This window comes from Crocodylus siamensis, chromosome 4 (assembly GCF_052110815.1).
Source record: "Crocodylus siamensis isolate JL-2025a chromosome 4, ASM5211081v1, whole genome shotgun sequence".
Classification (NCBI taxonomy): Eukaryota; Metazoa; Chordata; order Crocodylia; family Crocodylidae; genus Crocodylus; species Crocodylus siamensis.
In genome coordinates, this window is record NC_143398.1 from 91,026,456 (window position 1) to 91,040,000 (window position 13,545).

The following is a 13,545-nucleotide window of genomic DNA, read 5'->3' on the forward strand; positions in this document are numbered from 1 at the left end:
CAAAGCTTAAAAGCAAAGGAAAACAGGCTTGAACCCAGGGCTAAGAAAGGGCTTAGTTATTTCATACAAAGCATTAAATTATTAGTTTGATCAATGAAGTGCTACAAACATGTGGAAGGCTTGTCAAAGAATCAGCCATTTACCAGTCCAGGCACAATGTCTACCTTAGCCACCAATAAACAAGCAGAATTTTTACAAGGCTGATTTAAGGAAGATGTCCAACCATAACAATATTTTCTCGGAAACAAAACCCAATACAAACAGCACTGCAAAAGAAAAAGGGTAGATGCTGCTTCATCATTGTCACAGAGTGGGGCCTGCGAGCGGCCGTGAGCCCGCTAGCGCCCCCTGCCGTGTCAATCGAGGTGGTCCAGCACCCTCTACTTGCCCGCCACGTCTTTGTTCTTAAGTTCAGTTATGAGAGGCTGCCTACTTCCACCTTGACACCTCGCTGGTATTGCCTCCATTCCACCTGGGGTGCCCCCAACACCCACAGCCTTATGGGCAAATGCGTGCCTCCTACCTCCCCTTTAGCACGCCCCAAGCCTCGCAGTTCTTCCTGGACATTGATCTGCCCTTGCCCTCTGGTGCCCTCTCTGGCACCCCTTGGGCTCATCCTGCCTTGGTGCCCCTCTCTGGCACCCCCGGGCCTGTCACCCACCTGGCGCCCCTGGGACTTAGCATGCCCCGGCACCCCTCTCCAATCTTCCTGGGCCTATCCCGCCAACTGGCAGCCCCTTACTGGCACCCCTGAGTCGGTCACGCGCCTGTCGCCCCTTTACCGGCACCCCTGAGTCGGTCACACGCCTGTCGCCCCTTTACCGGCACCCCTGGGCCGCTGCTGCAACCTGCACCCTGTTACTGGCGCCCCTGGGCCGCTGCTGCAACCTGCACCCTGTTACCGGCGCCCCTGGGCTTGCCGGGCCCAGGCCTCACCCCACTGGGCCTGTCTCCCAGCTTTTCCGCTGCTCCTCGCCCTCTCCCGCGCCCCTTGCCCCACTCTGGGGCCTATGCCACCCTCACGGGCTGGAGTCCGAGAACCTGCTCACTGCACCTCTCCGGCGCAAACCACTGTGCCCCACTGGGCCGGGAACCACCAAGCTACTGGGGAGCCCCCCCCATGAGGCCTCCTCACACCCTTTCAGCCTCACCTGGTCCTCCGGTGTAACCATAACAAAACATGAGCCAAGTGGCTGCAACATAAACAAGAAGCCTACCGGCTCACAAGACAATCATAAGCCCCAAGCGTATGAACCCAGCTCAATGCTGGCTCTCTCCCATACCTCTATTCGGGTTCTCTCTCTCCCCTTGCATCATTGCAGCCGGTCAAACCACCACCACTGACTGCTGCTCAGCTCTCCCGCAGAGCTGCAGCTCCTGGGCCTGCCAGAGGGTAACTGCTACTCTGCCTCCCCTGGGCAGTTTATAAAGGCCCAGCCCTGCCCCCTTCTGGTCACCTGACCTATCTGGTCACTGCAGCAACCAGCACCTGAGCTGCCCCTGGTGACTGGCAGCTCCTTAACCCCATATTAGTCACAGGACACCACCTTGATCCTGTGACAATCATTTAAGTTAAAAAGTATATGTAAACATTAAAAACACCTTCAAATAAAGATACACTCCATGTACTAATCTCTTATTATGACCCCTAACATTTAGTTAAAAGGGGTTCAAGTAAAAAAAAGTTGAAATGCACATCTGACAGAACTTGGTAGCTAGTTCTCTCTTATGAGCAGCTTCGTTAAAGCAACAGAAATTTCTGGCAAAAAGTGTACCACTATGTCTGGCCATAGCACTCAGGTCAGGTGACTAGCACCAGGAAAAAAAAAAACAAATGTTTTGAAGTCCAGCTTTCAAATGGATGTTGAACACTGTGAATTTGCTGTTTTAAGGGAGTTAGGCTGAAGGTTCTGGAACCATAAACATATTACCAACACCTTCCCTCCACCCCCGTTCCACAGCACCTCTATACATAGTATACCTGGCGATTAAAGACATACCAGCCAATTTGTTTTTATCTTCATGTGCTTTAAAAAAAAAAAAAAAGGGGGGGGGGCGAGCCTTGTTTCCTTTGAATGGGCAATATATTTTTCTGTTATAACAGGAAAGATTAATGGGTAAAAGAAAGAAGAAACAAAAGATAGAGCACCAAACTTATCCTGTGGACAGTCAACTGGAGAGAATGATCTCAGGTCTTTAGTTTAAAAAAGATACAGGGCATTTTTGTCTTCAGAGAGAAGACAGGTAGTTTTGAGTATCTTTATACAAGCCTATATGACACAAAAGTGACAATCATAGCAAGGACTCTCAAAGGGTTCAAGCTGACTTACTCCTTCTTAAGTTTATTTTAAGGTAAGTTATCCAAGCAAAGCATCTCCTCATTCTTACTGCTATATCTAAACCAATATCCTGATTTTCAATAATAAACAAAACCAAGCACAAAATAGTGTACTGCATATCCCCTTCTAAATCTGTAGGTGCAGAGAACATTCACATTCTTCTGAACAAGTTAAGGATTCTATTTATTTATAAATCTCTTGGGATACATCCTCTAAATTTAGGAAGAAATCAGACTGATCTGCTCTCTTCCTATATTTTGCTTATTAATGGCAAGCAAACTGATTAGCTAAAGAATGTTTTGTTCCCTTAGTCAGTCAGTTATTTTGGTAAACCTCAAAAAGCCATTCCTCCTTCTCCCCTACAAAGGGTTGTGTGCGCTCTGTTCCTACCCATCATCACCAGGCACCTCATACCAGAATAGCAGATGAAATGAATATCTTACAAGGGGGAGTGGGGGTGGGAAATCAGGAGTTTGGCTTGGCTTAACAGCTTATGTTACCAAAAAAAAAAAAGCGGGGGGAAGAAACCCTCTACCACAGTATAAAGTAGAGCTTAATGATTTATTATTCTTACCCATGTTCTACCAGCTGTATTGGCTTGCTGAACCTACATTACAGCATGTCCAATGTTGCTTAAAATCGTTAGATCAGAGATCACATACAACCACATTTTGAAACTCTGGATACAAAGAATAAGTTATATCAAAATAGATCCTAAATTAAGAAAATGTAATAACAGAAGATGACAGACACACTGAATGTTTTAAAGTTTCAAAATTTTTCAAAATGAATTCTCAATTGTTACTTGCCTGGTAGTCATTCATGGTTGTCAACATATTAGCTACTAATGACTAGAGTCATCAGCTACTAATGAAAAGAGATGAGTTGCATACCCGTGACCTAACTCTAGCTCCGAGGACCGCTTGTAGGTACAGTTTCCACTGAAAGGCTGTCACTAGTGGGATCTACTTAGGTCAGCTGCAAGCCCCCAGCTCATTTATAAGTGGGAACAATAGACCAAAACATGCAGGGGAAAAAAAAAAAAAAAAAAAGCAGGGCTCACTTTTTTATTAAATAGTAAAAAGATTTTGATAAGCCTGGCAGACTGTATGAAGCCCAACAATCATGTTATGCACTCCTGAGACAGCTGGTAGGTGGCATAATCCTACCCAATTTTAGTTGAGACTAACACAATTTCAGAGCTGCTTGAAACTGTAACTGTTCTGAACAGTTTTGCAGGTGGAGTTGGAAATTTATCAAGAATTGTAAAAATGTCATCTCAAGTTGAACAGATGACCTTGCAAGCTTGACAAGAAAACGTTGTTACCTGGCAAAGGGTAGAAAAGCAAGAACTGCAACATATAAAACAAGCTCTCAAATCTTGCCAAATTGGGAGAGTTTTCCTATTTTTTTTTGGATTCCATACATGTGAAGCATGTTGTATCTGGTATTCCCCATTACTGGAGGCTTTCTTTAAAACTGTCACAAGATGTGTATAAGCAACTCCCCACATAATTGAAAGACATGGCATATTAGGCTGCCTCTGTAACTATCTACCAATACTACCTAGATTTGAATTGGGCATATTAAAAAAAAAAACCCACTCAGTTAACCAGCCTAACAAATGAGAAACACCCTCTCTCTTTCAGACCTCTTGCCTTAAACAGGTCTGAATAGATAGCATTACAAACTGCACCAATGTAGCAAAGAATTGTTGCAAAAATTTTCACATAACAGACCTGGTTACACTTTAGATCAGCAGCTCCCAAAATGACAGATTGTGCACCACCACCTTAATTAAGTACCACCAGCATTTTTTTCAGTTCAACCTTAAATACCACCAGCAAATTTTTGTCATATAAAGTAATTATAATAAATCTGTTAGTACGTGCCACTGAGAGATTTGTCTGCGTACCGCTGATGGTGCCTGTGCCACAGGCTGGGACCGGCCGCTTTAGATTGCAAGCTTTCTAAAGAGTTTCCTCCATGTAAGATAAATCAAGACTTTCCCCTCTTTCCCTGTAAGCATGGGAAGGTACCAGGAAGCTAACAGATACCTGCAAACCAATCTGAAACAGCCGGAGGGCTGCAAAGAGCAACTAACCACGGGGAAGAGAACTCAGAAAGAAGCAGGTTAAGTCCCACAAGGACCAGGTGCTCCCTGGCCAGAAAGGCCCAGCAGGACTCCTTCCCTAAGCTAAGCAGAAAAGACCAGCCCCCTCTTCCTCCCTGTCCCTTTTACAGCCGCCTACACCATCCCCACTCCCGGGGCGGCCAGCCGGCAGAGAAGGACCTTCTTCTCTTTCATCAACTTTTTAATTTTATTCCTGCCACGAGCAGCTCGGCACAGCGACACCGCCGCGGCGGGTGTTTGCTGGGAACAGCCCGCGCCCGTGATCCCCCACCCGGGCAGACCGCGGGGGCGGGGCCGCACGTGGGAGGCCGCGCCGGGAGCCGGGCGCAGCGGGGTGGGGGAGGGGAGGCCCTATTCGGGCGGGAAAGCGCGGCCGCCCGCTCTCGGGTTACACCGCGGCCACCTGCCGGCTTGGCGCGGGAGGGAGCTCTTACCCGGCCGGCGGCAGCGCCGTCCCCCCTACCACGGGCGCCGAGAGGAGTGGGTTCGCGCTCCTCGTCGCTGGAGAAGTCGGGAGGGCCGGGGCCGGGCGCGAGCGCGTTGCGCGCCGTAAGATGCTGCAGGTAGAGCTGCACGTAGACGTCCTTGCGCTGCTCGCCGCCCGGCAGGCTCACATTGTTGGCCAGCAGCTCGCTCTTCAGCTTCTCCTTGGTCAGCACCGACGGGTCGGCCAGAAACTCGGGCATGGCCGGCGCCGCTCGCTCACCCGCCCGACCGGAGAGGCGCCAACAAAGGGGAGGAGAAGGCGGGGCGGGGGCCGCGTGGAGGAGGAAAAGGGTGGGGGCGGGGGTGGAACGCGCCTCAGCCCCGCGCCAACGGCCCCGGCTCCGCGGCGCGCGCAACCAGACCGCTTCGGCCGACCCGCAATAAAGCGTGTCCGGATTGGCCGGGGCAGGAACGAAGCCGCGCGGCGATTGGCTGCATGGCTGGGAAGGGAGCGGCACGCGGGTTCCACCAGCAGCAGTGCTTTGCGCGAGGCAGAGTCACGCAGTTTAAATTCGGTGCAGGCGGGAGCTGCGCTTCGCGCGCGGGAGAAGAGAGGGTCAGGGCGTCCTGTTCCCGGCCCCGCTCCAACCTTAGCTGGGTGTCCTGCTCCGAGGCCTCACCCCAATTCCCCGAGCCCTAGCGTGCGGCCGCAGGGACCCCGCTTGCACCGCACAGTCCAGGAGCCGCGAGCCGGCGCTCTTGTTGGGGCAACAGCCCACAGGCTGGCCGCAGGGACCCGCTTCAAACGAGTCCAACAGCAGTTAAAGCTGCCGGGCAGGCACCCCGCCTGCGGGGGTTGACAGCCGGACGTTCCCCCCCAGCCCCTTTCTTCTGTGGTTCCCTTGACCCCAGCTCTCTGGCGCTGCGAGGTGGGGCATTGTGGGACGGTCGGTGGAGTGGAAAATGAAACTGCTGCAAGGTGAGCAGCAAGGAGATCTGAGGGACACTGACAGTGGCAGCAGAAGCGATAGTAACAGCAACACCAACGGGATGAACAGAATGTAAACCTCAACATCGGCGCTAGGGCTAAGACTGTGCTTATGTTAGGGAAAGGACTGAATGGGAGCATGGGTCTGCGGGTGCAGTTATTGTAACAGCTGCACAGGCTTTCAATGTGGCTTAAGGTGTGTGAAGAAAAGCTTTTGCTTGATGTCATATATATATATTTTCAGGAAGAAAAAATCTGTGCAGTCCTTTCAACACTGCTGCACACTTCTAGCAGGGCTGCTGTGCCCCAGAGGACTCAGTCTCAGCCCAGAAAACAGGCTCACTCTGAGCTTTCTGGGAGCCACTGTGAGGGAAAGCAGCTTTCAGACGCAGCAGGGCCTGCACAGAAACCGACCCCTCTCTTTCTGTCTTGGGAGCCAGTGATTGCCCTGGCCAGGATTTCTCCCCCACCCACAGCAACAGCTACAGGGAAGCTGTGGGCACTTCTAGCAAGAGAGTATTGAACCATCGGGTTCACAAACACAGCCCTGCCTCTGAGTAGATGCTGTGTCAGGGTGGTGCAACATGGCTGAAGCTAGCTCAGAGACTCTGTTTACCCTAACAGTGTTATAAGATTTGTAGTTTGGTTATTTTGTTCAACTGTATTTATATTATGGGTGTATGTCTGTTATGTCATCTTTGAGAGCATGGTATTTAACCAGAATCCTTAACAAATGAAAATAAATACCTTAACAGTGCAAATAGCCAGAAGTGGCCTGTGGGCATCCTGCACTCTTGACCATTTTGCATCTACTGAAGAGCAGGAGTATAGGATTAAGTGTACCGTTCGTTCAGTTTCCAACACTTATCTTATAGCAGGTAGCATCCCTGGTTGCATTTACCTCTCAGTGGGTACATCTGCACAACATGCCTTATGTGCAGAACAGGCCACTGTGCATTAAGCAAAAAATGTGCTAATGTACAGTAGAATTAGTCCACTGCACATTAAGCATATAAAAAAACCATTTGCCTTTGCTACTGCACATTAGCATGGGTTAATGCACCTTTGGGTGCATAGCCAAGATATGTTAACTGCACAGTAGCCTAATAATATTGTACAGTAGCTCATCACATCACAAACAGTGCTAATGCACTACTGCATGGTATTAGTAAGCTACTGCACAGTGGCTTCACTAAAAAGACATTCACTGGCACTACCATGCAGTAACTCTGGTTACTGCGCATTTATTTTGTATGTGATTATACAAGTACGAAATTAAATGTACAGCAACTACTGCACATTAATGAATGTGTAGATGCACTATAGTACCTCCTATTAGAGGTACTAAAATTAATGCACAGTAGTAAAAGCACATTAATGAGCATGCAGATGCTCCCAGTAAATTGTTATCTTCAGCTACTTCCAAAGTGATATACAGGCAGTCCTCTGACTTAAGACACGGTTTTCAGAAACCAATTGTGTCATAAGTCAAAGCATTGCAACTCAGAACCAGTTCTCTCATAAGAAACAACGTTATAAATGGGGGATTGTTCCTGAACCCAGGCTTGATACCCCAGAATTTTTTACTCAATCAGTTATAGATAAGTAATATAGCTACATTAATGTATTTATATTGTAAATAGCAATCATTGATTTGGAAGAACTTCTTTGAGGTGACTGCTGGACTTTTTGAAAGGCTCTCGGCTGTAGTCTTCTCAGGAGTCTTGGTTGCAGGTTTTTCTGGAGTCTTGTCTGCTTTCTTAAAGAAAATGTCCAAGGAAGTTTGGACAGATGTTCTCCAGAGAGATGAGTGACGCAATGAATTTGTTCACTGGTATGGCGTGGCGTTGCATCGGATCAAGCCTTGTAAAGTCAAAACTGATATCATAAAGTTGAAACAGGGTGTCAATTTATAAATGTTGTAAGTGCAAAACGTTGTAACTTGAAATGTTTTAAGTCAAGGACTTCCTGTAAGCTAAACAGGAATAAAAGTGTCCACCTGGGGAACATAATACTTTAAATTCACATCATCACATTGATACAAGAACTTCCCTCTGTAGGCAAGCCAGAATCCTTTGCACCTAGTCTTTTCTTTGTGCAGGGGATATCACATATTGTGTGAAGGTATACCTTTGACAGCTGCCTTTAGGAGTAATGAGCATTGTACAGGCATGCCAAGGATCATCACCAGTGTCATCAGCAGTCCCTCAATATGAGGGTGACAGTCTTCCATCAGACAATTGAGGAAGATGATCCATGATCTGCATGTTCAACTGCAGACATGGCAAATAGTTCTGGGAGGAAGGAGCAGAAGCTAGTGATGTCAAGTCACAGGTCTTCCCTTTCCCATCTATCCACCTCCAGAGAGGCGAGTTTGCTCAAAATGGCTGATGCCTTGATGTACATCACAGCACCACTAGGAATAATTCAGTGCTTGAGTCCCCGAGGTATTAATGTTAGTATCACATTTCTTCAGATGGGCCTTCAAGGTGACCTGAAGAGATTCGAGGACAATGAAGGCCATGTAAAGATCTTAGCGTTGCTTGCTGCACTTCTGCAACTGTCTAGCAACAAAGATCTTATCGACTGTAACTCTGAGTGGTCTGAAACCATGTTGGGACTTGGGTAAAATCTTAGTGAGGGAATTGAGTCTATTGAGAAGAATGTGGGTAAGAATTGTCCCAGCCATGGACAAGAGTGCAGTACCATGGTAACTGCTGCAATGTGATGCATCTTTCTTGAATATGGTAAAGATTCTGGCATCTCTTAAGTCACTAGGAATCTGTTCCCATTTCCAGATTTTCATGAGAACTGTATATAGTGGATGAGAGAGCTTTTTTTTTTCCACACTGCTTATAAATTTCAGCTGGTATTCCATAAAGGCCATGTGCTTTGTTGTTCTTCATCTGCTTAATGGCTTTCAAGGCCTCTTGAAAGTTGGTGGATCTGCAAGGTCAGCTTAATGGGGTGTTGTGGAATGGCTTTGATCGCATTGCCTCCAACATTAGAATCTTGATTCAGGAGCTCTTGAAAGTACTTCTCCTGTGCATTGATGATGGAGCTGTCTTTAAAGAGTGTTGTTCCATCCTTGGACCTCAGAGCAATGGCTCCATGTGTGTTTGGCTCATAGATGGTTTCGTTTGTGCTGAAAAAACCATGCATGTCGAAGCTATTGGCAAGCTTTCAAATCTCTTTTGTTTTGTCCTCTCACCACTGGTTCTTTTGCTCTTAAATTTTCCTCTGGGTCTTGGCTTTAATGTGGCAATAAGTGTCATAAGTTGGAAACTTCATTACTTGATTTGAACTGAAGATAGCAATCTTACTGGATGCAGTTTTCCAGTCAAGTGAAGTGAGACAGACTATGTTTAGAGCACCTTTTCTAAACTTTTCCCCATATGGGTTGAGCAGAATGGATCTTAAATGGGCCTGCTGAATCCTGACTGCACCTGACAAATTAAACACCTATCTCAGATCCAAGTAAAAACAGCCATCATGCAATCACCTCTGTGTAGGTTCATGACTAGGGGCTTCTCATAATCATTAGCACCTGCCATTGTCACCACTTGCCCACTTTCATACTAGGCTAGCCAGTAATCACTAGCACCTGCCCATGTCTTCTTTTATTGTGGGGGTGTCCTTGTACACCGCTGCTACACAGTACTTCACAGGAAGGAACCCTTAATCTGATGACAAGGAACAATTATACAACATGAGATTTTTATTCCGCTGCAGCCTTCATTTGCCTTTGCATTTTTGTGATGTATTTTTTCTTCATCTGCCTGTTCCATTATTGAGGATTTTTATTTTTGGATTTCTATTAGCCTGAAAATCTTGCTCTTGACCTTGCCGCCATGGTCCAAAACTGCTGACAGCATCTCTCTCAAGGTTATTGGCAGCACATAAACCTCTCCACCATATCAAGGTGGAGAGGATATGAGCAAAATGTGTGCAGCTGTTACATTGGAGAGCCCACAGCTACCCACAGAGTTAAAGCCATCATCTACCTCAGGGTCTGGGATGTTTTTTGGTTGGTTGGCTTGTTTTAGTGAAAAAGAACTTACATCGTGGAGCAAAAGATCAGTGCTAAGGCACTATTAACCATCTGAAATGGATGTTCCCTTCTACTCTTCCTACAAGAAGAAACTGCTAGTATATTTATTACCAGTCTTGTATTAAATATTTTAGAATATAAACTTATTGCCTGATGACACCTGTTATGTGTATTGCATTATTTGAAATTCAGATGAATTATGCATCTACATCTGTAGATTCTGCTTTTCAAAGTCTGAAACAATAATTACAAGACTCACCTGCACCATCACCTATGAAACAGGCAGGTGTATTTTACCTATTGTCAAATGCAAATAGGAAGAGGAAGGTAACACAAGAAAGCAAGAGACACAAGTGAGAGACTGTGGCCATTTTCATCTGTTGAAAAGTTGCTGTAAGCCTGCCTAAAAATGTGGAATATGTTGAAAGCAGAAGCCAAAAATACTTTCTGTGCAGGACGCTTCTGAATTACTGGAATTCCTCAGCTTTCCAGAATGAGAGAGAAAGAGATTTAGTTACAGAACTGTCTTTGATGTAAAGAGACAGACCATTATGAAAATTACCTCAAATATCTATTTTTATTGGGAGCTTCCATAACTTTATGATTCTTCTTCTATACTATATCATTGTGAATAAAAATGAGAAGTATATTTAATGTTACATTGTATTATATAAAATACACTTTGTATATTGAATGATTATTTAATATACATTTCTAAAAGAGCTTTCTGAATGCCTATCAGTAAATTGTTATGAATGTAAAGGTTAAAGATTTGTTTTCACATTTAATCTTTGCCCAGAACAAAAATAAAAAAATGATACTGTAAGACTGCTGATAGCAAAATTCATTTAACAGTACTAAAGCTGTATATTATATGAGATGGAAAAAAAGAGACTCACCACGGTCTTCTGAGATTTAGACTGAGTTATCTCCAAAACAAAACAAAATTAAATGCATACAAAACAAAACTTAAAAAATACAAATGAAATATTACTTTAATCTGGGTGCATGTCAACGTGTGACAAATAAAACAAAAGGAAGGGTAAATTTACAAGTTACAGACTAACTAAGTGTATACATCTCAATCTTGATATATCTACAAATGTGTGTGTAAACATATTATTTGGTTGAGAATCACTGACCCATTCACATGGGAAAAACACAACTGAATTGTATTCATGCCTTATGTTTCTTTCCAGACATTGCAACAGGCACAGATCGAAGTGAAAGAGGGGTAAAAATAGAAGTATCAGTTCCTACTTTGAGTAGACTGACAGATGAATTTAAAAGAACCGTTTGTTACATAGCTTTTTACACTGACTCATTTCTAAATAGGAGCCTAAGCTGATAATATATGTATTAAGAGTACTGGGTCAGAAATTGTATTTATCTTTCTTAAAACTATTATTGCAAAGTCCCTGAACTTTGTATTTGCATTTTATACAGAGCCCAGCATAGTGTCTGTATTTAATTCTCATTAAATGCATACATTATAATTACATATAATAAATTATAATCATAGTCATATATTGAAAAGAGCACTAAGGTTGCAAAGAGAACTACTCAGAAATGTGGAACTGTCTGAACAGATGTTGCCTATGTAACTTTCACATAGCTCCTTTCTGTCTATGCATTATGATTCAGGCTTTAATTATTATTTTTTCCACAGGACCAGTCAGTGAATACTGTGAATGCCTATACCTGATGTTTACGGTGCAGTTGACTAATTAGCTGCACAATAAATGTCTCAGCGTCTACATATGTGCCCATATTAGGCTGGAGTAAACTAATTTACTTCACAGCAGGATAGTACTTGTAAATACAAACACTATCCTGCAGCAGAATTAAAAACTCCACAGCAGTGCAAATGCAGACATTCCCCTGACTGGCTGGGGCACAAAGGTACTTCAGTGAGCAGGGGCTGCCTGCCAGCTAGCCCCATGCTGAAGCACCCTCATGCCCCAGCCAGCCCCTTTGTAGCACGCTGAACTGGGTCGGAGTAGCCCTAGACAAGCAGGCTGACTCCCTAAGCCCTTTGCCAGCTGGGGCTGCAACTCAGTGTGCTGTCATCCTGGGCACACATGTAAATGTGCATAAGCCCTGGAGTTTATTGCAGCACATTAATATGCACGTATAGATGCACCAACTTAATGTTTCTTTCTCTCCTCTTCATTCAGTGTATGGCTCTAACATATCTGGTCTAAGCCCTGAATAGAATACAAAAGTGTTAATTTCTTTATTAGCAATTATCTCTTACAATGCAATAACTAAGGGCTTCACAAATTAGAAGAAGATACTATTACTACCTCTATTTTATAACTGGGGAATGGAGACAAAGAGAAATTAAGTCCACAATTATCATGAAAGCTTGTACACTTAAAACATTTCCCATAGTTAAGGTTTTTGTATTTTTCTTTCATTATGAAGTTCTATGAGATTATTCAGGGGAAGTGAAATTCACAAAGGACTTCTTATGATCAGCAGGGGAACCATTAAAAATTTATCACTACAGAAAGGCAGTTGAGCGCCAAAGAAACATTTTACTCCAAATGATATCTAGGTTTCATAAGTTAAAACTAAAGAGGTTCCCTAAAAATATCAGGTTATTTTTTCCTGTTGATTTTAGCTCAAGGAAAAAGATGGCATAACTAGATAGTTCAAATGAATAAATCCAACTTTTTTCTGCACTTAAGAGGTAATATATTGGATTTTTTTACAAAGAGAAACGTTCCTTTATGCAGAGTGAGGTAACAAGAAAACAACAGCAAAAAACCAGTAAGATATTTCAGTCAGTAGCTTGGTTGCAGAGTAGCTATTACACAAGTTACCCCTCTATTCTTATGGCCCAAATTTTAATACCATTGCAAGAGGGATAGATTCTGATTTTTCAGTTCAGCATCTAATAGACAGTTGCACACATCACACAACTCAAGAGAAACTAGAGACCAGTATCACTCCAGAAGATTTGATCTATCACCTAACATTTGCAAAATCATTCCATAATCTTTGTAACTGAATCTATACCCATTCTTCTCTGAAAATATATAATTGTACTAGATCACCTCTGGGGTATATTCTCCCAGAACAGAAATGGATGGAATCTTATTTGATTTAATATCCCAAAGCAGTTGACCTCTGCCAGGGAAACGCCATCACCATAAATGGTCCCAAACAACAGTTCCTATCTAAAAGGAAGTGCTAATCCCATAAAAATAGGGTGGGGGAGGTAAAGGAGTGAAAAAGAATGACTAAACCTGTATCTCCAAGGTCAAGGAGGTGCTTGGAAGGGTGGTGATCTAGCATGGCTATATATCTTCAGAAAACAGCAATTACAGGGAAGTAAATTACCAGCATCTCTTCTTCAAAGATCCAGTTAACATGTTCCATCTTTGAGAAAAGAAAGCTAACAACAAGCTAAACCGTGATTTTTGCCAGAGAGCTGAGTCTAAGCAGTTCTGTTTTGTAAATGCGCCTAAGGAACTTTACCTTACATACCTCTTGGTACCCTGTTCTCTCACTTAAAGTTAAAGAGCTTTTAAAATTGTTCTGAGAGAGCACTTATTGCCTGGTTAAAATAAATTAAAAAATGGATAGATTTTCAATAATT

General features: G+C 44.1%; 1 protein-coding gene across 5 annotated transcripts in view; it reads right to left on the bottom strand.

The window, feature by feature from the left end:
* The window catches only part of TMPO (thymopoietin), a 42,554-nt gene extending 35,633 nt beyond the window's left edge, over window positions 1-6,921 (bottom strand). Inside the window, exon 1 of one of the 5 annotated variants that reach the window (XM_090042866.1) lies at window positions 4,908-6,921. In XM_090042866.1, coding sequence (XP_089898992.1) covers window positions 4,908-5,159 — 252 coding nt within the window. In that variant the 5' untranslated portion in view covers window positions 5,160-6,921. The remainder of the gene's footprint in view (window positions 1-4,907) is intronic. The other 4 variants (XM_090042865.1, XM_090042863.1, XM_090042864.1 and 1 more) reach the window with 4 other exon arrangements.
* Between the last annotated feature and the right edge of the window lie 6,624 nt (window positions 6,922-13,545).